The following is a 25,712-nucleotide window of genomic DNA, read 5'->3' on the forward strand; positions in this document are numbered from 1 at the left end:
AGACTCACACCAAGTCGTTGCTTCGTTTCTGTGAAGTTGATGAGATTTTTGTTGGTCTAAATGTGTTAAAATTCACTGTCACCTGCCTCAACTTCAGATGAAATCAAGAATAAAAGCAGCAGTCATTATATACTGTCACATGCAAATAAGGTAACGAGATGCCGCATCGCACATAAGCACTCTCATTTTTCAGTGACTCACTGCAGCGCCAGAGTGGAAATTTGAGTAGCAGCAGCAGACTTGATACGAACGGTGACTCCCTAAACTCTTATCAGACATGCGCCGCACATCATATATTACAGCACAATGAGCTAAGTGTACCACACAATGCAGAAGTAAAGTAAACTCATGCATGAGTGAAAAAAAATCTAAATTTCTCTTTCTCTTTGAATGGGAAATGAAGGGTCTTACCTTAAACTTGTATCTAAATGTCCGGTGAACTGACACCCTCTGCACTCAACTACCTCTGTATCTCCTGTAACACTGACTCCACAAACCCTTTAACACACGTATGTCACAGGCCATAAGGTGATGGTGGTAGTATTCAGAATGTGGCTTTATGGGAGGACAGCATTGTTTGCATGCGTTCTTACATGTTCCCTCCCTGTCAACAAGCGACTCACTCACTATCTCTGTATCTAGGGGAGACATGTAAATGTGAAACTGTAAAGAGACTGCCGCCTTACGTGGAGGACTAATAAAGGGCAGCGGCGGAACAAAAAGACACAGCTGCAAGACAGAGGAGCTAAAAACTAGACCAAACTAAAGTTACAGTTGATGTAAGAGGTAGGGGTGGGCGGATTGATCCAAATATCAATAGTATCGATACCAAGGTGAGTATTGGTATCGGATCGATACTAGAGTGATGAGATCGATATTTTTGTTGTAGTTTCTCTTCTATAGATTCAGCAAATCACTCATATTTCTTCAGAGTTTGTGTGAGCACAGCGCTCCTCTTCACTTCTCTCACTCCACTCACTCAGGTTCACTGTAACTGGAACTCAAAAATATATACTTATATTGATATAGAGCCTACTTCAAACCTGAAGTTTGAATATGGCAGAATATAATAACCCCTTTGTGTATCTGTTGAAGGAACATCAGTATTTCTATTTAGGCTACATGCAGATAGGTTATAGATTTGATTAAGTTAAATATGATTTTCTTATTTGGCTAAAATCTTTGTCCTGTGTTTTATCGTTATCATAATCGTGGTCAACTAGTTAAAGGAAAAAGTACTAAATCACTCAATGATCAGGAATTTTCAAGTAAAAAGTATCAGTATCGGTATTGGTATTGATATCGGCAATACTGGCCCTGTAATTACTTGGTATCAGATCGATACCAAAATTTGCAGTATGCCCACCCCTAGTAAGAGGTCAGGAGATAGATTGTATCCCAAAAATGTCACTCACCTGCTCAACAGGCTCCTGCAGCGCCTTGTTGTAAGCGACTGGTGTCCCTGTGGCTCCTGTGCTCGTCTGTCCTGGTGTGAGCAAACACTGAGCCCTCACCTCAAAATGAGTGGAAAAAATCTTGGAGATGACACTAACGCTTCAGGGATCCTGCTCCGGTCTGATCATCCAATCACAGCACCGAGACGAGGGTGTGGAGGCTGAGTATCTCCCACTGGGTGCCACAGTTGTTCTAGTTTGGCCCCACTGTACAACCCATCACACTTTCAAAAATAAAGAAATCAAAAAATCATAAAAAAAAAAAAAAAAAATGAGGATGAAAGATGCGGAGGAAAAAAGTGCGAAAGTGAGGTCACTGAAATGTATCACAGGTTTTGGTGTGGAAAAGCCACCATGCGTCCACACCGATCGGCAATGATGCAACAAACCAATGGAGCCTGACGGAAAGAAAATCGGCAGTAAACAACTGATGCAACAGTCCAGAAAATCACTTCTGATTCAATTCGATGTAACGATGTGTAATGTGTTACGTGAGGCTGACGTGGGGTCGAGGTGTGATGTCCGTCTGTGGGGTTGGTGCCGCGCCCAACATGCAGAACAGGAACCTGAATCCCTGTGAATCTATCAACAGCACGTATTGAATTGATGTCTTTATTGTGTGTGTTCGTTGGGCATCAAGAGATAGTGTCATTTTTTCGAAGGGTTACTGGATGATTTCCAATGTGACCTTTGACCTTTTGCTACTGTTTTATTAGTTTCTATTTGCTAATACAGGTAATATATCATACTCTTAGTCGAGCGTTTAACCATCCTTCACTTCTTGATTAATGTACTACAGCTGAAGCAGCACAACGGCGTGTTATGCTGTGTGTTTGAACAGCCTGACAAAGAGCCGCCTGATTGAAACTCGACCCAGGTTTGTTTACCTCCGTGTGTCAGTCTCTCAACTTGTTTGTACTGGTGTCGGGTTCACAGGAGATGTGCCTTCCTCCTGTAAGGTAGAATATTCTCACAGGTTTGCATAATTCTGCAGCAGAGCAGAAATACACAAACACAAAACACGCAGCTGCTTTCAAAATGGATGGATTCCATTTTGATCACACCTACATGCGGAAAAACCGAAGTTAAAACACCGACAAGTGGGACTTCCTCACCTAAGACTTTTATAGATATGCATCACCTAACACCCAACCTACACAACGACCTTTAAAAATAACCCTGAAAAGCCTCAACAAATAGAGCCTCAATGTAAGAATAGATTTATTTTGAAAGGTCACTGTCTTCACATGAAATGACATCTTAAAATGTACAAACTGAAATATCTAAAAACAGGGTTCGTACACATTTTTCAAGGTCAAATTCAAGCACTTTTCAAACACTTCTAAGGGTCATTTACAAAATTTACCAGCACCTTATCGCAGGAGTAAAATACTTTTCTACAGGAATATATATAATCATGATTATTCATTTTCACTTTATATCACAATTATGTACATTGTATTATGCTGTAAACTTCTAAAATGATGTTTCATAATAGCAAAAACTTTAGAAATTAAAGGAGAACACAAAGTTTATCCAAAAAAGGGAAGCCACTTCGCGTTCTCACTTGCAGCGAGACAAAGAGAGACCTGAGATCACCCTGTAATTTTCTTTTTTGACATAAACTTTTATAAGCTGTTTGTTTATTCATCAAAGTTTATTAATATTGAATGTGTCATCAGTCCAAATTGCATCAAATTCACTGTCTCCTCAGCCATCCTTCTCTATTGCTACCAGGCTGCATGTGTGATGATACACACACACTGGTTTTATTTCTGCTTGTAATAAGCAAACTATCCAGTCTGATCCCAATGTTGCCAAGACAGAGTTATAATGTCAAGCACTTTCAAGCACTTAAACTAAAATCCAAGCACTTTTCAGACCTTGAAAACACAACATTGAAATTCAAGTACTTTCAAGGATTTCAAGCACCCGTACGAACCCTGTAAAAATAAGTTCTGCAGTGTTTATTTGATGTGTTTTTTATGGACTGATGTGCACCTATTTCATTCTTAAATATATGTTTAGACTAGAGATAAAGAGAAACACTGCAAGTAACCACAGAAGGTGTAGATAGATTTTCATGTTGTATTAAATTCTGCACATTTAGACATGAATACTTACTGTTATGGAGAAACACCTACAAGCTGAAACCAAGTTTTCAAAGGTTTCAAAACTACAACCTTGATTTTCAGTAAAAACTAATAAAATAATATACAATATGAAAATAAGAATATTTGTTAACACAGGTTAAGGGTTCATTCGTGAGTACGTCGTTACGAATGGAAACTAGTTAGCTCTGCATCCATCCATGATTCACTTCACCAACTGTCCACTTTTTCCAATTATCCTCCTCATTAAAACCGAAGCTGAGCTAATCACATGTGAGGGTGAGGAGCAAAAGCGGCGCATGAATTACATCAGATCATCCTCACTATCAAGGGACATTTCTTTAATTAATGACAGGGAGTCATAACAGAACTAATGAGGACAGATCATCCTGAAAAAAATCTGCTGATTCTTCATGGAAAGTTGAGTTTTTCTGTCTTTCTCTCTTTCTTCCATTCTTTCTTTCTGCTCTTAACTGACATCCAAATGAACATTTTAATTAAATTGTGAATACGTCACACAGCCATTTTGTTCACATCTAAACGTGGAAACAGAAAAATAGTTATAATCACCCTCACAGAGATCTTTGGATCTAAACTGATGCATTATCCATCACAGAACCTGCAGAAAAAGGTATAAAATGATCCTGAAAAGCTTTTATATTCTAAACAAAATAAGCCAGAATTCATTTTTTTTAAAAGGTTGCTATTTTCTGTCATCTGTATTTAGTGTTTTCAATGGACTGTTTTTTAAAACAATTTTAAAAAGCACCTACTGTATTTTATTTCTAAATATAATTTCAGACCAAAGATGATGAGAAAAACACATTGCAAGTAAGCACAAAAGAGCAATCGAGGTTTGTTTGGGCTTATTTATTTTTTTTACATCTCATTTGAGTTCTCTCAATAGAAAGCAGAAGGAAAAGAGTTTCACTCACACATAATGCAGTTTGAGCAGCAAGAAACAATACAATCACACAAATGGGAAACAGACATCAACAATATGTTAAGTGCGGTCATCCCAGCAGTACCATACAGATCCATTATAAAACTACAATGTTTTTGTTTTTCAATCTACCGCCACCCACTAACTAATCATTTCTCTTGTAAACTTGCGGATGGCTGACTGTTTTTTTTTTACAGCTTTAGTCTAAAGCCAACCTGGACAAGACACTTACGAGGACAAATTGTGTTTTTTCCTTTTCCGTGCTAACGTTTAATCTCCAGGTTTTCAAACAGAAAATCTCTTCAGAAGATAAATCCTTTTGAGCTGAAAACACGACCCATGCAATGAATCCACTGTAAAAGACATACAGGGGATGTAGCACTGGATAGCCAAAGTGATGATTCGTTTCATCAGAACATCTCCCAACTGAGGAGCTCGAGCTCCGACACATTCACCGTCTACCGTGTTTATTATCCTCCTCAGCTCACCTCTACGTGCAAACTTCCTAACTTCTCTCATCCGTCTCCGCCTCTACATCTCGATGGCTTGTCGGCTGTCCTCCCATCTCTGTTTTCCATCTTTAAAAAAAACATCTTAACATTAAACATGCTCCTATAATATAAAAACTGCTCTTTTTTCAGTAATTCCTGTCTCTCAGTGTTTGAAAGTAAACACTCTAAAAAACCAGAAAGCCAAATGTCAGGTAAACAAATCATACACATTAAAAGGAAGGAAATACTGAAATGAAAGACGTGGGCAAAGTGTGTCTCATTATCATTTTGATCAAAGTACCAAACTTAAAAGTAAGTGATAGGTCACAGCAAGCAGCTGGTGATTTGTTTTCATATTAAACTGTGAGAATATGGCATTTTATTCCGACAGAAACCAATCCCCTCCCCCGTGTTGTCCTATTTGGACCACCGAGTTTAGGTTTTTTTTTTCCCGTTGCCTGTGCAGTCGAGCAGCAGAAGTGAAAAAGCCTTCTGGGAGTGGGAGTGGAGATCTCGCAGATGCTGTAATCCTGCAAGAAATGGAGTGATGGGATCTCATGAGACCCGACTGGTTTAGTGAAAGTGTTCCAGTCTTTTAAGCTCGAGTGACTCACGCAGCAAGTGACAGAGTCTTTGGACTCTCTGGAGTGTTCACATCTAGGCAGTACATGGTTTTGGAGTAGAGGTGGGGGTGGAGGTGGAGTGCTCACATGCTGCGGCAGACGAGGGTGTCATGGCTAAAGGTGCATCACTGCTACTACAGGTGTGGGTAAACAATAGTCAGCTTCAGTCTGGTAAAAGCTTTGCTCCAGATGATTCGCAGCTGGAACATGGTGATGTTACGGTGTTGGGTGGAGTGTTCTCAGATGAAGGTGGAGTCCATGGTGCTGGTGTCTTGCGCATTTCTGGCTCGAGCCTCGAAAAGCTGTTTTATCAAAGCAGACTTCTCCTGCTCCAGCTGGGTGATCCGCTCGCTCCTCTCTGTCACCTCCTTCATGAGGAAGAAGAAATGAAGAGAGTGACAGTCTTAAAACAACACTGACTGGTAACTACTAATTACTAGTGTCTATAGACAGCATGTAGCAAATGTTGAACCTGTGTGAGAAGTCTGTTCTGGTCCTTCAGTCTCTGGATGGCTTGTGGAGGAGCTGGGCCTGGAGGCTGAGGGTTAGTGGAGAGCGCTGATGTTTGAGCAGCGCTGGAAGGAAATGGCTGCTGGACACAAAGAGAACCAGTGTTAAAGAGAAAAAACATCCAAAATACAATGTTATGTATCATCAGTAGAGGTTTCCAGCAGTCGCTTTGTCATGAAATGTCATAATTTACATGTCTGATAAACGCAGCTTCCCATTTCCAGATGCTCTACAGTCATGTTATGAAAAGGCAATTGTGAGAATCACTTTACATTTTTATACAATCACATGAATCAGTAAGCGTATTCATGTTTTTGGTGACATTTGAATGATGTTAAGTTGAATTTCTCATGCTCATGATTTTGAGTCAGAGCATCAGGTGGAGAAAATATGTTGCACTCATACATATCCATATACATATATATCACGTCTGTTCAGCCCCCACCAGAACATTTCTTTTTTTTTATTACTTTACGAGTCATTGTAACTGATAATAACAATAATAATAATAATAATAATAATAATTGTGTAATACAGTATACCATGACTCATCATATTTTCTGAGATGTTTGTTATACCATGAAAGTGTCTGATTATGACAAATTTGGTCAAAACATTGTGCAGTTTTGTGCTACAGTGAATGACAACTGGCAAGAATGATCCTAACAGTGACTCAGTAACACGGCAAAAATAAAGAATCATAATCATCTATAAAGTCCATCCATACCCTCAATAGGGTCTTAACATTCATCCATCAACACCATTTATTGTGCACCGTATTTACAGTATTTTCAGATTGTCAGTCTCATTTCCTAGGTGTTCCTAGAATCACACAAAAATGCTGAAAGTCAATTAGCACTCACCATCCCAGGGCAGGTAATAAGGTCATTAAGGCAGCGGTTGACTTCTTGCAGTTTGGGTATTAGAACATTCATGCGGCTCTGATTGGCTTCTGTGAAGAAATCCTGAGAGGAGAGAACATAAACAGTCCATCAGTATGAAATTCAATATAGAAGTGAAAGGTTTGAAAAAAAAAAAGTGTGACAAAGAGGAACTGAGCCAACCAAGGAGGAGCTGTGGAGACATTAATTAATACTGAATGGTTCTTTTCTGGGTCAGCTGAGGGGAGGAGCAATTACATACTTGCTTTATCAAACTATATATTTTTCTGCAACATGCTGGAAACTTTCTCTACCAAAAAGTCATTTATCCTGTTGAACTACCAAAGGTCATGTTTCAGTTTGATCAAATTATATAATTCTTCAAACAGATTTATAGTTCATAGACATTGTTTCTGTTGCTTTTTTGTCAATTTCCCAAAAAGGAAGACATTGTCAAACAAAATACAGCAACAAGTTACATCTCCATCACTTCTGAACAGTTTCAGACTAGATCCTGAACTGACCGTGCATTGGGAGCTCTGGCCAACCTGCCGCTGTCTCTCTGTGACATTGTGGATCTGACCCTGGTACCACTCGCGGGCCCGCTCCACCACTTCCAGGCCCGCCAGCAGCGAGTCCTTCTCCTGCTCCAGCTCTTTCATCTGCTTTAACTGTGAGAATTGAAAGTTAAAGATGGAGGGTTGAAAGGGGGGTACAGGAAAGAGGAAATTAAAAAACATTTATTTGTCATGTTTCTAATTCCATCACTAAGAGAGCGTTCAGATCGCTGCCAACATTAAATCTAATGATTGATTTTGGGCTCCTGGCAGCCTGCGTGGTAGACAAACTCCATCTTTTCACCAGGGCATCTGCAGCAAACTCTTTTGTGCCGGCGGAGACAATGGCGCCATGGCAATTGTGCCGGACTCTCTCCCATCCTGAACAATGTTTAGAGGAGCAATCAGCCGAGCGTCATGGCAACCACACAGCAACCTAAGAATGGGGTAAACAGCGCAGCCACTTCAACTATGGACGCCACTGTGTGTGTGTGTGTGTGTGTGTGTGTGTGTGCGCGCGCGCGTGTGTGTGAAAGAGAAAGAGGGAGATGTGTGTGTGTGTGTGTGTGCTCCCCAGCAAGGCTGCATTGAGTTGTGCTGACCAGGCTGTCCATGCAGCACACAGCCACAGTCCAGGCCTCATTGCTGGCATTCAGCCACCTGGTGTGTCATCTCTCTATCCAGCCCATCACTCCATCCCTCTGTCCCCTGTGTGGCTCAGTAAATTCCTCTGATCATCGCTCATCAGTTTAAAACACAGCCGCAGCTCATACGCAGCTGGGATACATGTTTATAAACTATACAACACTGCTCTGAGTGAAGAGAGTACACACAGAAGAAGACAGGACGGGGGGTTGAGGGGAAGAGGAGGGGGTTGGAGGGTCCGTGTCTAGAATGAAGTATGACCTGGTGTCAGGCAGCATGAATGTGCGGTCGTCCACAGGCAGGAAAACCCACCATTTAGAAAAGAAAAGGGAGAAAAGAACAGGAAATAATCAGAGAGAGGGAGCCGAGCAGCAAATGGCTTGATGGAAAAAGTCTGTGTGCATGTATGTTTGAGTGCTGGCTGAAAGAGCAGTCATGAATACACACAACAACAACTGCGCACATACAATAACATGACACCGGCTGCACAATCTGTTTAGTTAAAAACACAAAGAACATAACGGCCTTTCAAACTGCGTCTACAAAGCACCGCCGAACAGTGTGGTCCGGACCTTGAAGCTCAATACAACAGCAGCTCAGAGGCAAGGCACACGTCCAAAAGTCCCCCAAACAAGGACAGACCAAGGCTGCAAATATTTACATGACATAGATTAAACTGTTGAATATTTCCGATTACTTAATTAATTGTTTGTCTATTGAATAGCTAAAAATGCCCAGAGGTTCCCAGAGTCCAAGGTGATGACTTGAAATTGCTTGTTGTGTCAAACCAACCACACAAAACCCAAAGATATTACATTTTGCTATTAAAGAGAAAAGCAGAAAATCAAAACATTTCAAAAAAAATAAAACCAGTAAGAATTTGGCACTTCTGCTTGATCGATGACTTGAAATGCAGATGAAGTAATAAGCTATTATTTTCAGCACTATCCAAAACCTGAAGCACACAAACAAATACAATGAAAATCCTGACAAAAAGAAGTTAATAATTTTTGCATTGATTCATAGATCTGTCCGTTTCGATTTAAACAACTGTATTAGTTAAGGAAATGTTAGAAAACACTAAAAAATGGCCATCAAGTTCTTGAGATTGCTTTTTTTTTAAATTCATACCCGAAAGATATTCCACAGGAAAAAGAGCAAAAACTTAGATTCAAGAATATAACCAGCTAAAAATTTACATTTTCTCTTGATAAAGGACTTGACAACTTGCTGTCAGTCAGTTCTTGCAGTCTATTAATAAATTATTCATCAAGTCTCAGCCCAAGTTCAGACCCTAAAGCTCGACAATACCACAGCAGGTTGGAGCCAACAAACAAAGCCAAAAGTCCCCAAAACTAGCCCAAATGAAGCGTAGTATCTAAATCAACACACAGAAATTGACCACAACTTTTCTGATCCTCTATGTCGCAACTGTCACAATTAAATAACAAAACAACTTGATGCACAGCTTCAAGTCTTGAAATACACTCAATTAGAAAACTGTCTCACAGACAAACTTTAATCTCCTGCATCTTCTACGAGCCTCTGTCCCTCCTCTTCCCTTCCTGCCGTGCTACTCACCCAGAGAAAAAAGTGCAGGGCCTTGCTGCTGTAGAGGCTACTGCTGAGGGGGATGAAGACGGTGGTGTAGGCCCACACAGCTGTCCAGGCTGGGCCGGGCCGGCTGAACGAGTCCTCTACTTCTACCAGGCCCCTGGGCCCGACCCGGCTTACTACCATCAGGGCAACAGCAGGCCAAGTTGGCCTGGGTGGGAGGGCCGCGGGGAAGGGGGAGGAGGAGAGGGGCAGGGGGGGAGGGAGAAGGAGGGGAGTCGGTCAGTCAGCCTCTCCAGACACAGGAGGCCGAGGGGGGAAAAGAGACGGAGACGGCGACACAAACAGGGAGAGAAAGAGGGACAGGAGGCGAGCAAGAGAGTGAGAAATGGTGAGGCAGGGGGAGAGACGGAGAGTGAAGGGAGGCATGAGCTCTGGACTGGAGGGTGGGAGGGGCAGAGTGAGGGGGAGGCAGTGGGCAGAGGGATGGGAGGGGAATGTGGGGGCCAATAGAAGAAGAGCCTAGACAAGAAAACCTCTTTTTTGGAACGTTTTCTCTTATATCCAGTCAAACTTCAAATTATCAGAGTTCAAGTACAAGCAGGCCTCTGTCTCTCCCTCAAAGTCTTTTACTACTGATTCTCAACTCTCTGACCCAACTCAACACAACTAAAATGATGATAGATACCAAAGAAGAATCATTTCAACTTGTCACAAGTTAAACTTTTCAACCAGTGAAATATGATTGACTGAATCACTTCTCCACCAAACTCTGTTAGTAACTTGTGTAATATCACAAACTTCTGTCAGTTTTGACAATGTCTGTTCAGACATTATAGATTTTCAATTCACCATCATGTAAGTCAAAGAACAGCAGCAGGATTTCACATTTCAGAGCTCAAACCTGATTCAAAACTGTTAATCAATTATCAAAATGGTTTCTGATTAATCTTCTGCCAGTCAACTCATTGATATCACCTCTACAGTTTTACTCGGGATGCACCAATATATCGGCCAAATATCGGTCTAATGTGTCACATCTATTAAATTTGCACTGGCACATTCATGAGCCTCAGGCTTGTGACATCCCTGCCATCAGACTGTAAAAATATGCAGGTCCTGAAAAATTCTTCTCATTTAGTAGGTAGTAATATATCAAGCTAAAAATCCTTTTGAAGCAGTTACTCTCCAAATGTTTTTATTTTTTTTCACGTGAATGAAGATTTTGATTTAAAGATAGTATACTCAGGGCTGAAAAGCTTTACACCTCAGTTATTTGTTATTTGTAACAAAAATTATTTAAAAAACAAAAACAGCAATGGTAAAACATCAGTGTCTGCATCGGCTATAGGCCAAATTGTTATTTTCAACATCAGTATCAGCTCAGAATTGAACAATCAGTGAATCCCTACTTTTTACCTACTAGAATCTTTTGAAAAAATCATGAATATTCTCTTAACTCAAACAATCACTCAACAAACAACACAAGCCATATTCAACTGACACTACATTAATTCTTATCCAGTGGAAAGAAGCAATGACCTCAGTAGGCATAGCTACTGATTGCTACCATACTTTGTTGAAATCTGTTTGAGCTGAAAAAACAAAAGTGAAAAGACCGAGCCAAGCTGTAGCAACGTCTTTTAAAATAAAATCAGCCACATATTGCTTTGAGTATGGTTCTTATTATCTTCACTGGGTTACTCCAACAGACATATGATGTTTACAGATGTAAACCACTGATGCGCACGTTCATTGAGTTCGCAGGTTGTTGCAAACTGGTTGTTGTTTTACCTGTGAAGACCAGAGGTGGGTTCCAGGTGATTAATAGAAACAAGGTAGATCAACAGCAGACCTTTGCACCACTAGTGTCAACCCATGACTGGGTTGTTGATTAACCAGTAATAAATAGAAGATGTTTCACCACTGACATCCAAAAATGTTCCTTTCTGAAACCCAGGCGTGGCACTTTGTAGTCTGTTTGTGCGTGTGTGTGTGTGTGTGTGTGTGTGAGTGAGAATGTGTGCGTGTGTACGTCCGTGTGTGTGTGTGTGTGTGTGTGTGGGTGTGTACACACCATTCCATAGTCCACTCCGTTGGAGATGGTATGACGCCTCTGCTCTTCCCGACTCCGCCCGTGTCGCCTGGAGCTGCCAGTAAATCCTGTTGCAGATTCACTCTGAGATCTTGGTAAACCTGATTTCACAACACCTAGACAAATGTGAAACAGACAGATTGAATGAACACTGTGGGATGGAATGCATTCTGTAATTACTGCAGTTGTGCTGGATGCAGACAGTACATTGGATAACACACTTTGTACAGTCATTTAAGAAAACATTTTACAGTATACAAATGATGATGAGATACTTTTACCACAATGCACAACTTTCATTTGCTGATCTTCACTTGACAGATTTTTGGGCACAAAACAAATTTGCATTCCAGGTTTGAACTCAAGGTAACTCTGAATATTCTGTCACAGCCTTGACATACCTTTATTACATATGGTCACATTCAGTCAGCAACAGTAAAAGCAGCATCTTCATTTCAGCTTTGTATTATTAATCAGCCACTTATCTAGAAAATGTAAGATTAAATTTTACTGCGAAAAGTGCCTCCACATCTGGAAACAGACAGTGATGAAGAAGACAAAGAAAACTACAGCTAAAACTTTCATTTGACCCGATGATGCATTCAGGTTGCAACTTGCCAGTGTGCACCACAGGAGGGAGCTGTACTCAAATGTCTGGTGTCAACATGCCAGGATTACTGTTATTTATTGTGCACACTGAACTCAACACAGACTATTCTAAATCTTAATGTAACAACATTTTGTTTTTTTAAAAAGCTGTGTCAATCAAACTGATTATTTGATTCTGAAACCAATCCCACTCCTTTGTTTGCTTACTTAAGTGAGGATGAGTTCACTGGAGCAAACAGAAATATGTCAAGTATTTGAGGGAAAACACAGTGTAGAGATAACAAGTCAGACATCTCTAACCATAACCCCAAAACTACAGGATGACCTTATGAGTTTGCTTCAAGAAACTAAAGCAACCTTGACAATTAAAGCTCATGTGCAAGAACGGGAATTTGAAAATCCACAGTCACATGACAGCAAAGCAAACCCCTTCAGCCAAAGAAGATCTGGAGATATGATCGAAAGCTCCACAGCAGCCACTACATGAACCTTATGAGGAAAGTGTGCTGTCAGCTGCTGTCTCCAAGCTCATTACTGAGCAATGAAACTCAACTTTAACACAGTTTTTAGTTATTTCAAAAACAACATATGAAAATATGTGTGTGTTTACGTTTACGCTGGGTGTTTCCTATAGCAGCTAAAAGACAGGCAGGTCTGATAAAGTGGAAGATGCCTCCAGGCTCTGCAAACAGCACTTAACCTTAGTTGGCAAATCATCTCAGTGGTATTTTTCCTTGGTATTTGCCTGGTTTCATCTGAGGTATTTTATCCTTATCAGATTTTAAGTGCACAGCACTATAGTTTTCCCAAGTCAAGAGAAAGTGACAGAGAGCGCTGGGACTTTGTGGTGATGTCCAGGGTGTTGGAGAGGATTCACCACTGCCGTGATTCAATGAGCCCCGGCATGTCTGATGTAATCTGGCCTAATCCAACAGGGGTTTGGCTGCATGGGAGAGATTACAGCACGGTCACTGGTGGTCAGTCTGTCTGTCTACATTATATGGCCAAATGTATGTGGCAAAGTAAGTGGACATACTATTACACACATCTCATTCCACAGCTATGGACGATGATATGGTGCCTCTGGAAAAGCTTTCCACCAGACTTTAATAAAGTCTGTGATTACAGCAAATTCATGAGATTTTCACGTTTTGTTCCATAACATAAAATACATCATTAAAATAATATTAAAAATAAGAAAAAATTCTTCATTCACCTTGCTTTGTGTACAAAAGGGAACTGTCGTTGCATTATAGTGTACTGTAGCATTTCCTTTCATTTGAATTAACCAAAAGTGCACAAGAGTATGTGAACGTTTGGCCATGTAATTTTATCTATCTGAACAAAAACACTGTACTAAGTGCAAGTGGTGTAAGCAATGAAAGCCCCGAGGGCTCGATAGATAGAGTGTCACTCTTACAGTTCCAGACAGGCCTGGCTGTACAGAGATCAGACAAACTCGGACAGGCTCTAGTTGACTGTGTGTGTGTGTGTGTGTGCGTGTGTGTGTGTGTGTGAGCGAGCATGGGAAAAAACCTCTTGTATGACTGACAAGAGGAACAAAAGCAAGTTATGAGCGAGAGCCTGTATGTATGAACAAGATAACGAGCAGGCCAACTGGGAAATTCTCAGCAGTAACATGCATACAACTGACCATCACCCGTTATCCAGTCAGGGGCCATAACTGTTTTTCTTCCCAAGGCAGACCCTCAAGACACATACATTTCTGCAGGAATTTCTGACACGACCTCTAACCTGACCTGGAGTTTACAGCGGTAATTGTTCAGCTAGGAACCCATCATCACAGCAGAGGCACTTAAACAGGGCCTGTTTAAGCTGTGACATAATACTGATACCTGAGAAGTGTTTTGTCAAAACCAAACAGTGGTGGGTGTTGACCCCATTGAGAAGCATGCAAAGACATGTCACCCTTTTTACCTTATTAGGGCTCCCTCTGCAGACATGTTGCACTTGTGTGTACAACACAAACCACTGCATCCAATCAGATTAGAATATGAGAATGAAGCTTGTTCATGAGAATTCAACCTCAAGTCTGCTAGGTATACAGCAACACAGTAGCTCTTCATCTCACTCATCCTCATGCACATTTTCTTTGTGTCCAGATACGATTTTGTCTTTGCAGCAGGAACCATTGTAACGAACGAAAACAGAAACCATTGCAACTGCACCACAGTGGCATCTAACATGATCTCTGCTCGCTGAAATGATCGATTAATTGATATTTCTACCCAGAGATATCCATTGGCCAATATCACTGCAGATTTTGGCCTATGGCTGATAAGTTGGTATTGGTCCATATGTTGCTGCCATTACTGCAACTGATAAATAAATATTAGAATTTTTCAATAACTAATATCAGCACCAGCATCGACCCCAAAAATCTAGTATGGGTGAGGTTCTGTGTCAATACACAAATCTATTTGGCAAACATTTTTTTTTTAATGACTAATCATATTATCCTTTTAGTTCTCAAAATAAATAGCTGTTTAAAGCTCATCAGATGTCCTGTTTTTTCTGTTTTATATAACTTAACTGAATATGATTGACTTTTGGGCTGATGGTCAAATTTGAAGACCTTATGTTTGACTTATTATTATGACATTCCCGAAGAGTATCCCTGTTTCCTGACATTGTATGGACTTTATGTGTGTTGCTGTTAAATCTCTGAATTCTTTCATCTTATCGACATGAACTCACTGAATAATTTCCATTTATGATTTACATGTGTTTTTCATGGTACAACTTACCTGTTCCGTGGAGCTGCGATGACTCCAGAGCAAGCGACTCAATGGACCTGACCCGGCTCTGCTGAGGCTGTGCTGGTTTGGTGGCATGGCCCGGTTCGGCCCGGTAACACCCGCCCCCCGGAGCCACGGAACTGCGCTCCACGCTCCGCCCGGACCTCTCGAAGCCCGCGCTGTACGGGGCCGGTCCACACATGGGGTACCCGGCCCCCTCCTCCGGCCTGCTCCGGCTCTGCAGGGAGGCAGACCGGTGCGGCTGGGTGTTGGTCACGTTGCTCGGCCCCAGCGGACGGACCTTGTTCTCAACCCGTGTCCCGACGCTGCATGTGGACAGCGGGGCGGGTTTCTGGTGCTGCTTTGGTGCCTGCTGCGGGTGGACAGCAGCCTGGGCTCTGAAATGGGAGCTGTTCTCCGGGTTGAGCATGGAGTACCGCAGCCCCGCGACGAACCGCTCAAAGGTGAGGCAGCCATGCGGTGGTGTGACCCTCCTGAGGCAGCTCAGCACCCCACCGGGCAGTTCCCTGGTGTCTGCGCCCTGCCAGCGGCTCTCGATCTCAGAGATGTGGACATAACCCCGTCCCCCGTCGTCCAAAATGTCAAACAGGGTCCTCAGGCTGTGCAGGAAGGCTTTGGGCAGGCCATCTGTTGAATACTCCGTCTCTTTCGGCTGCATTTTGGCAGTTTTAAAGTCCCCTGTCATGCCCTGAAACATGTCTTTTCTCGGCCCAACTCTGCCGTAAACCGCCGCGGTTCCGTTCAGCTTGCAGCTCTGGTCAGTCGCTATCAAAGCCATGAAGGTCCTGCTAATCTCTCCTGACTAATCAATCAAAAACACGCCAAAACAAGTTGGCAAACTTTATGTAAACACACAACTGAGCAAACAGAAGACTACAAAAAACAATATCCGCTTACCAAACAGCGAGATACATATCCTTAAAATGTTTTTTACCCTGAAATATTCCCGGTGTTTTGGAGATCGGACCTTCCCACCGAAACTCCGCCGCTGTCTGATCCATACTTTCCTTTTTCCGCAGGACCGCCCTTCAAACGGCCGTGCGCGAGCGTCCCGGGACCCCCTCATTGGCCACGGTGTGCACGAGCTCGTCGCTCATTGGTGCAGACCCGAGGTAGACTCCAGTTTGAGTTGTGCTTTTGTTATTACTAATGCTGAGACGTTATTCATATAATCCCCCTCCACATAATCAGAAAGAGCTGTGTCCGCTATCACTTTACAGCTCCACACACACAGCCAGAGCAGGGAACACAATCCCTTTGTTTCACATCTTTAAATACACTTTTTAACTCTGCAAGTAAGTTGCAATGTGAATGGAGTAAATTCAAGAAGTAAACATGTTGTTTATGTGCCTCAAAATGTGTAATTATGTTTTTTCAGTGAGGGATTTAACCCCATGTCTGAATAAAACTGACCTAAATTATTAAACCCATGTACAGGAGTAAGGCGTACTAAAAGACACACTTGTGACATGAAGTGCAGTCAAGTAGGCGTTGTCAGAAAAGCTAGCTTCTACGATATAAAAGTCTTGATAATTATGTATTTTTACAGTCTTATGTGTCATTAGTTTTTCAAGATACTGTGACTTTCTTATGTTGAAAAGTTATCTTTTGAATTGATAAATAACTTGTTTTCAGTTCAAGTTGGATCGAATAAATATTTGTCTTTCTGCATACACTACCATACAAACTTTTTTTGAGTTTTTTTTATGGACATGCAATAACATTTAATCAAAACTGAATGAAACATCTTCTGCATTGTCTTAAGCTCAAACGAAAAAGTTCACCCAAAACATGTCACCCCCCTCACTATCTGCATCAGGGTAGTGACTGGATCAGTAATAATAAAAAATTTGGAGTGAACTTTTCCTTTAAGATTTAAAATATTTTCTGTAATCCTACACTAGAAATAAAAATAATCTTAGTTTCTTGCTTCTGTGCCTTTTAGGCAACTACTGATGTGTACCAAATTAAAACTAATCATTTTTTCAACTGGTTACACTAACACCCAAACTAGACGTCTACAAAGTGACAACAGTGGCAACAATAATCCTTTTTCAAGATTTTTTTTTCTTCCTCAAAAGACGCTTTCATTCTGTATCAGCTTTAATGTTGCATTATGTGATGTATATTAAGGTTCTCTCTAAGTTAGGCTGGAAAGCTGCATCTCTGCTCATTACTCTGTCAGAGTCAAGCATTTCTGGCACTTCAGGGACACTTCTGTTTTCTCTGTCTCCAGCGATGAGTCACAGAAACTCTCAGTCCCTGCTCAGACCCATGTTTATCCCTGACCTGCCCAGACTTGAACTCTTATGTCCTGTCTCATCCCGTCAAAAGCTTAAGCTGCGATTAATGTTGAAGATACTGTCACCCTGTCACAAAGGACTCTCTGTAATTTACTGACTGCCTCATGCGTACGGTTATTTTTCCTGTCAGACCAGATATTGACTCACATATTTTCCCCATTATGTTATTCAAATGAACTGCAGGTTTTTCTTTGCGAGAGGAGAGGCTGAAAGAGAGGACACACAATCGATAATCCCCTCACAACAAATGTGACAGTCAATCACACACCAGTTGTTCTTGTTAACACATTAATTTGCTGGAATTGATTTTTGGCCGTGGGCTAAAGAGACGGGCCAACTAGATCACATGTTCAACTGTCCAACAGTGGTGTTTCGGAGCAGTGAGTCAATTGTGGCTCGCCTTTGGGATACAAAAAAATGTATGGTGGCCCTGAAGGTCAAAACACAACACCATTACGATAGAACAGCATTTCAGGAAACACAAAAACATTACACAAAATGCAATAACTTCATTCAAAACACAACAGCATTTCAGGAAAGATAACATTTCACAAAACACATCAACATTTCAGGCAACATATTACCATTGACAAAACACTGCGAAACTGCATTTCAGGAAACACAACTACATTACAGAAATCCTAACAACATAACAGACAACACAACAACATGACACAAAACTAAACATTTTACACTAGACAAAAACATTTCAGGCAACATGACGCCATTTTACAATACGCAACATTACACAAAACACCACAACTTTACATAAAACACAATAACTTTACAGAAAACACAACAACATTACACATAACACAACATTTGACAAAACACGACATTTAAAAAAACACAACAACATTTCAGGAACTACAACGACCTCTCACAAAACACAACAGCATACAATGTGTTTTCTACCGTGTTTCCTGAAACCTTGTGTTTTGACCCTTAAGGGCCACCATAAAAATGCCCTAAATTGCATCTCTTTCGGGACTTCTGTAGACTTTCATTTCAGGCTTGATCGTTATGTAACTGAGAGAAGACAACGTGAAATAAGAGGAGAAAGAGACGCACACAACTGTGCAGTCGCAGCTCAGCTCAGTGTCATCACTTGACTCACGGGGTCAGACAAATGAGCACTCACTCCGGTTCTGCTCATCGCTCTCTTGCCCGTGTTGTCACGCACATGCACTGCTGCACAAACTGGCTGAACGCTCGGACACTAACACACACACACTCTTGAGGCTCCATAAACCGTGCCAGTGGTTGCCAAGCGTGCCAAAAGGCCGGTCCATACCACTGTTTGTTTTAGTTATTGGACACGTACTGATCCTGCAGCTCAGCTTGCCGGTCAGTCCTCTCATGTATAACACCCTGCACACACACATACGCAGTCTTTTCTCTCATTACGTCCTGTTTGCTCTCTTTGTTTCTCTGAGTCTTTTCCTTCAGCAGCATCAGTGTCCATGTGACAAAGGATTTGAGAGCTTATTCAATTCACAAAGCTCCCCCTTTTCTTTTTTGGATTGAGAGAGACAGAAAGTGAATTCAAAACCCTCAAAATCTTGGAGGTGTTAAATCAGATTTGATTTACAGTGGGAGGACGGGAGCGAGAGAGAGAGAAGCAATGTGTGGGGGTGGACTCAGATTAAAAACCAAAGCTGAAATCTTCTCTTGTTCAGATTGCCTTTACTCGGGATCACCAATCCAGACGTGCGTCTCTTTCCGTACATAGAAAAATGTTTCACTGGTGTGAGCGTGTGTTTCCAGCTCTCAGAATTAGAGGACTTTCTTTGGCTCGTTCTCCATGAATCAAAGAGCTGGACTTTGGTCGCTTCAATCATCCAAGGTGTTAAAGCGTGCTTGAAAGACTCCATTGTTTCACTGGCCTGCACTGCGTGGTGCAAAATTTATGTTACTAACACCTTATTGTACAAAACTAGCTGAGCTATGCAAATAAACTGGAGTGTTTAAAGAAGCAGTATGTTCTCTTATATGGACATGTTTACCACTTCACAAAGGTTCTGTAACGACAGAGTCCCACATGTTATTATAGATTCATCCTTCATTCCAAATGTTAAGATGAACAGATTTGAGTCAGAATAAAGAGGATCTTTATCCTCAGGATCTGGACAGAGCTTTTAAATGATCTTCTATACAATATTCAACTATTTGAAGTTGCATCCAGCTGATAACATCTGTCTCTAAGAAGGGGACAGGATGTAAAGATGGCAGTGGAGCTGCAACGATTACTTGATTGAAAGAAAACCAAATGCCAGCTGTCAGCAGCAATTCTAGAGTCTGTTGTGGCCCGTGGCAAAATTCCCAGGAGGCCAGGTCCGACCAGTGCTCATCACCAGTATGTTCTAAATAATATGACAGCAACCAAAAATCTACTAAATGCAAACCTTTTAACATTTCCAATGTTGACATTAGTAGAATTTTTAAACATGAATAAAATTGAAACCAGAATAGCTGAAACCTAAATTATTACCTAGACAACATCAATGTTATCACGTTGTAAATAACCCACCTTATAAGGTCAGGGATCGTCAACACATAGAGCATTAAAGAGATATTTCGAGGCAGTAGTGGTGCAGGATACATATTTATATACATATAGTGCCTTTATGGGAGGTTGAAGTGGATTAACAGCTGTCATGACAAAATGTGCCGACATGGGTGGTCATTGGGGGCTCTGGGAAGCCCCAAACACTTGCCTGGTTCACCTCTCCTGATGGAGCACCTGTTTCAACTATTTCGATAATCAATTTATCACTTAAGCCATTTTGAAGCAGAAATATTTGCTGGTTCCAGCTTCTTAAATGTGAGGATTTGCTGCTTTTCTTTGTCATTTATGATAACAAATGAGGGGACTTTGGGTTTTGGACTGTTTGTTGGACAGAGGAAGACATTTAAAGACATCACTTTGGGCTCTTAGAAACTGTGATGACAATTTTTCAAATGACATTGTAGACTACACAATACGTTTTGAGATTAAATGACAGTGAAATTAATGGTTAGTCGCAGCCATAGATTGCAACATTAAATTCAAAATGGTCGTACCTTTCAATCTGTGTACTTGCCGGGATGCAAGGATGAGCAATATCCCGCTCTGTGTCACATTTGAAGCTGGGTATTATATCTGTCTATGAAGCAGCATACAGAGCTGTGCCCATATTATGATTTACTTATCACTGGTTGGTGTGGCTTGTACAGAAATATACTATCATCGTACTTATATAAAGAAAAAAAGGTCGCTGTTTTTCAAATTAGCAGTTCAGCATATCTTTATTTTACTTATCACTGACTTATTTTCTAATGCAGTGTCCTTATGTAGCTTGGTTTTTGTGATTCACGTCAGTGATTTGGATGCTGTAACAATGAAAATTAATATCAAAATTCAAGATCAATAATGCACTTTATCCAGCTATCGTTTAGTTTTTTACGTAGTCAAAACTGAGGAGGCATCCAGTGTATTATGTTGTGATAAAACAATGATTTAGAGGTATCTTTGCAGCTTTGACATATATTTTTTGAATATGTACTCCTCTGGTGTTTGTCCTCTGACAGCTGCACGGTCTCTTTCATGGTGCACTGTCTTCATTCCACTCAGTTTTGCCAAAAACATGAACATGTGGGCGTCTTTGTGACTACAGATGAGGAGAGGACGGATCAATGCTCTGCTTTTTATACTCTTTATATCAGCACAATTGACAAAATACACTACACGACACCCAGTCAACAGACACTTAAAATGAGGATATTCAAACTAAAAAAGAACAAGATCTTAACATCTAAATCAACAGAATACACATACGACAAATTTTCTTCCCGTTTTTTATTGTATTTTACACTTTTTTTATAACTATTCATGTTTGAATAACAAAACACAGAGTGGATTTGTGAATGTGTTTATACCTTAATTAAACAAACTTCTCAGTAAAATCATTAGAAGGCAGTTTGTAACAGGACTGAGGTAGACCTAAAGTTTAATACAAACATGCCCCTTTTACTTTTTACTTCTCACCAATCCTCTCTTTCTCTCAGTTTGGATAAATCCAGTGACAGTTTCTTTAAAAAAAAAAACCTGACTTCTACATTTCCCTCCTTCCCGTCTTTTCATCTTCCAAACAAACTGCTCATGCTGTCATTATAAATTAGCACCTAACCTCATGGAATTTATGTTTTTTGGCGCAGGCGACAAATTGATATAAATCCAAAGCGGATTAATTTTTAGTCATTTTGAGATATGGCAGGGTTCATTACAGCATCGCTGAACTGAGGACGGATGAATGAACATGCAGTGGCTTAAAGCAGCAGCTGTAAATGATTTCACGTGGATTACACTGCTGCCTGGAGCGTTTTTTATTAAATATCCAAGAATGTTTATTAAAAGGATGAATCATGATTTGCTCTCTTCAGTCCGAGGCATACATGATTAAAATGATCAATGTGTAATTTAGATCATACACTTAAAAACTGGTTTGTTCAAGCCACCAGTGAGTACAATCCAAGGCTGAAAATCCCATGAGGGTCTGCAGTGACAAGTAGTGGCTGGCTTCACCGGTCTAAATCTGTTGCATGTCAAACTAACACATCCAAATACTGGATCACGAGCTTAACCTGGAATTCCTCCAAAAAGCCTGAACTAATTCCTGACCTCTGATTCAGGAAAGTCTGCCGTTTATCCTCACAGTAATGCTGTTATGAATTTAAATAACACCACAAACTCAAAGTGGAAAAAAATGACGCTTCACTCATGTTCAAAATGAAAAAAAAAAAAAACACAACAACCCTGGTGTTAAATACAGCATACACTATCTCACACCCAGAACTGAGCTTATCTGAATGTCTCCACCATTGTAGATTTTCTGATAAGGTGTAGTTATATACAGAAGATACACAGGTTTAAAACTATATGTTTAATCCATAACGTCGCCATATTTTGTCTTTCCAGTTCCTTTTGGCTCCTCTGGTTGAGACACTGAAAGACAAACACAAACACATATAAAACATAAAGCACCAAACTGTCTGTATTTAGCTGAACATGACTCAAGAGCGGAGCTGGCACAGGTACATCAGTTGAGGACAGGACAGAAACGTATATGCAGAACAGGCTGTCTTCTCAGTTACTCCCACATACATCCATATTTCAATATTTTTAGAATGGTGAGCAAATCTGCAGACACACACTGTACCCACCCTGCGGTGGCGATCTGTCCGGGACTTGTCCTGTTTCCAACAACATCCAAAGGTCTGAGCATTTCTGTGTTTCCCAGCGGGTCACTGCGTAACTTCCTACGGATGACCCCACTGAGAGAGAAGACAGAGACACGGTTATTAAAACACTAGTGAGCTGAGAGGACGTACGGGTGCCTAGAGAGCAAACAGCTGTTGACGGCTTGTGTGTTTAAACCCATTTAAAGTAAATGTTTAATTTCTCACCCGTTGCAATGAGGAGGTTCCACTGGAGAGGATAAGGGAGCTTCCGCTGGAGAGCCGTCTGAATGGCAAATAAAACACCAGCACCTGCAAAAGCAACACAGCGCACGCCTCAGTGACACATCTAGAAGCTATCATACAATATCCTAATGTTCGAACATCCATAAAAATATAGTACCAGTACCTAAATACACTTTAGAGGTACTTGTACTTTACTTGAATATTTCCATTTAATGCTACTTTATACCTATATTCGCCTACAATGCAGAAAAACCCTTTACTCCTCTGTATTCATATGATAACTTCACTATCTACTTTGAGGACTCAGATAATCATACTATATATCATCAACAAATAAATTGTGGTGTATTCTTTTTGATAAAGATAAGACTTGATTGCTCCAAAAGCTACCTATGATAAAAAGTAATGAAAACTAGCTCCAACTTTCTCTAACATTATAGTGATGTACACATGAATGTATCCATAATTATCAGAGAAGAGCGGCAGATTCTCTCGCCACCGGGGTTCACTGCAACCGTGTGGAAGCACTTTGGATTTTATGAGAGCGCAAACAAGACGACTGACAAGACCTACGCGATTTGCTGTTTTCAGTGTTTTCCGCCAATAGAGGGGGCTCTCGCGAGCTTTCCCTGCTCAAAGTTAAGTAGGTCAAAGTGCAAATGTTTACATAGTCATAGAATAAAATATTTTGTGTCTTTGAAAAATACAAGTCAAATGTTCAAAAAACCTTGTTATTTACTTAATGAGTGTAGTTTTAGAGGAACTGAGTTAATTGATAGGCTATTTATTTACAAATGTAGCCACAGATGAAGACAAAATCAATCTTGCATGGAAAAAAAGCATTAAAAATCGCAATAATCGAAGAATCGTGGCACCAGTAATCGAATCAAATCGTCAATCGTTATAATCGAAGAATCGAAGGATCAAAGCTCCCATAATCGAAATCAAATCGAATCGTGAGGTACCCTTGTTGGAACTCCCCTAATAATTATATTTCAAGAACATTAATCATTAATCATATGTTAATTAATTGGCCATTCTGCATAATAGTTACTTTTACTTTTGGTTCTTTAAGTATGCAGGACTTTTTACTTGTAATAGAGTATTTTTGCACTTTAATATTGCAGTAAAAGATCCGAGTACTTCCTCCTACTGACAGCAACGATGTGTCCAAGAATAATAATAACTTTTGGGATGTTTAACAGCCACATAGACAAAAACAAATCTATTTGCAGTGTCCTTCCAATGTCTATATATGTGTGTCAAATCACAGATCACTGTCTGCTAACCGTCATGTTGGATTTCATTATAACAGAAATCAAACCAAAACCCCCTTTTTTTATCTTTTTGTTGATTTTTTTTTTTTGAAAACTGTGTGATGAGTTCAGTGTTCACCATGAAAAGTAGAACATCCTGTTCTATTGATTCCAAAAACATTTGCAGAATATAGCTCCCTCCTGTGGTATGTACTTGTCCAGATAATGTTTTGTCTATAGATTTGATGATCTTCTTACTTCTTACTTAATGTTAATGTATTGACATGTAGGAATTTAGCTCAATTATTCAATTCTAGATTGGTTAGTTCAGGGACCGATTTAGAGAAACTGAAAAAAAGAGTGACAGATCATAAAACAGTCCAATACAATGGTTTGTTTTTTATATACAATTTGATGATTCAGTTATGCTGATACAATATTATAATTAAATGAAACTGTAATTTAAAGTGTTTCGAACAATATGTTACATTTCACATCACTCACCAAGAATGAAGGTCCCTGTCCCCTTCATGAAGGCGTGAGACTGACAGGCAGCGTAATTCCCCAAACCCTGACAGCGAGAAAACAGCCTTCATTCATCCTCCTAAAACACTTTTATTCAACTTTTTAGGACATATCAAAGATTTCAATATGTGGCAGCTAATTCATTTCACTGTCAGTGTCCAGCAGAGATCAACACAGATGATTTTTATAGAGATTATTCTATAGAAATATAAACCCACCGGATGTTTTGCCGCCAGCGCATCGTCCACCTTGGTGAGACCGATGTTCACCATGTTGTTAGCTGCTCTGAAACTGGAAGTTAAAGAAATAATATCATCAGCTCATGCTCCTGGCTGTATACATATACATAACTAACCCTGCTGGTACTGAACTTCCGCGCTGCAAACCGACACAGACGAGAGAGGACCAGCTGTTTGTGTAAAACACTAGCGCCGCCCGACGGACAGGAGGTGGTACTGCAGCCCCGAGCAAATATAACTATAATATGGTTCAGAGTTCAGGAGGTATGAAATAGAAAGTTATCATAAAATATGCGACGAAAGAATAATCATGAAGCTCCCTGTAAAAATGAATACTCTACCAATTAAATGTGATCAATTAGGGGACATTACCTTTATTTATACTGTTGAGATCACTGAAGGGTGAGAACATTACCAAACTACAAATACGTATATTGACAAAAGGCAGTTCCATAATTGGCCATAATACTAAACCATTCGAAACTTTTAGATTATGGGGGATAATTTGATAAATAAATAAATTAGAAAAAATGAAATCAAATAATTACAACTGAATTAATTCAAAGTAAAATAAAACAGTTATGTAAAACAATTCCACCTAGCAGTTGGGAAACATTAGCATAATATAAACAATAAAATGTAAAAACCAAAAATAATACTGTTAATAACCATA

At 40.4% G+C, this 25,712-nt stretch overlaps 2 protein-coding genes across 3 annotated transcripts; both read right to left on the reverse strand.

Moving 5' to 3' along the window:
- Positions 1-4,419: 4,419 nt before the first annotated feature.
- Positions 4,420-16,258, reverse strand: sapcd2 (suppressor APC domain containing 2). Of its 2 annotated transcripts, none has more exons than XM_030436453.1 (6): positions 15,242-16,258; positions 11,847-11,980; positions 7,538-7,684; positions 6,996-7,097; positions 6,095-6,214; positions 4,420-5,990 (listed from the first exon to the last, which is right to left on the reverse strand). In XM_030436453.1, the coding sequence occupies exons 1-6, from the start codon at positions 16,029-16,031 to the stop codon at positions 5,862-5,864; spliced, it is 1,422 nt and encodes a 473-aa protein (XP_030292313.1). In that variant the 5' UTR covers positions 16,032-16,258; the 3' UTR covers positions 4,420-5,861. The 2 variants fall into 2 exon arrangements, with proteins under 2 accessions (XP_030292313.1, XP_030292314.1); XM_030436454.1 differs by having other exon boundaries at positions 6,095-6,211; positions 15,242-16,257.
- A 5,126-nt stretch (positions 16,259-21,384) lies between these two features.
- On the reverse strand, positions 21,385-25,197 carry tmem141 (transmembrane protein 141). The gene is made up of 5 exons (XM_030434702.1): positions 25,019-25,197; positions 24,780-24,846; positions 23,002-23,085; positions 22,759-22,869; positions 21,385-22,540 (listed from the first exon to the last, which is right to left on the reverse strand). The coding sequence occupies exons 1-5, from the start codon at positions 25,070-25,072 to the stop codon at positions 22,479-22,481; spliced, it is 378 nt and encodes a 125-aa protein (XP_030290562.1). The 5' UTR covers positions 25,073-25,197; the 3' UTR covers positions 21,385-22,478.
- Positions 25,198-25,712: the final 515 nt, after the last annotated feature.

The sequence above is a fragment of the Sparus aurata genome, chromosome 12, assembly GCF_900880675.1.
Source record: "Sparus aurata chromosome 12, fSpaAur1.1, whole genome shotgun sequence".
NCBI lineage: Eukaryota > Metazoa > Chordata > Actinopteri > Spariformes > Sparidae > Sparus > Sparus aurata.

Coding starts and splice junctions, on each gene's coding strand:
- sapcd2 (XM_030436453.1), bottom strand. CDS start 16,031: ATGGCTTTGATAGCGACTGACCAGAGCTGCAAGCTGAACGGAACCGCG. Junction 11,981..15,241: donor ATCGCAGCTCCACGGAACAG/GTAAGTTGTACC, acceptor ACATTTGTCTAG/GTGTTGTGAAATCAGGTTTA. Junction 6,215..6,995: donor TTATTACCTGCCCTGGGATG/GTGAGTGCTAAT, acceptor CTTTGTGTCCAG/CAGCCATTTCCTTCCAGCGC.
- tmem141 (XM_030434702.1), bottom strand. CDS start 25,072: ATGGTGAACATCGGTCTCACCAAGGTGGACGATGCGCTGGCGGCAAAA. Junction 22,870..23,001: donor GAACCTCCTCATTGCAACGG/GTGAGAAATTAA, acceptor CTTCTCTCTCAG/TGGGGTCATCCGTAGGAAGT. Junction 22,541..22,758: donor GGACAGATCGCCACCGCAGG/GTGGGTACAGTG, acceptor TTTGTCTTTCAG/TGTCTCAACCAGAGGAGCCA.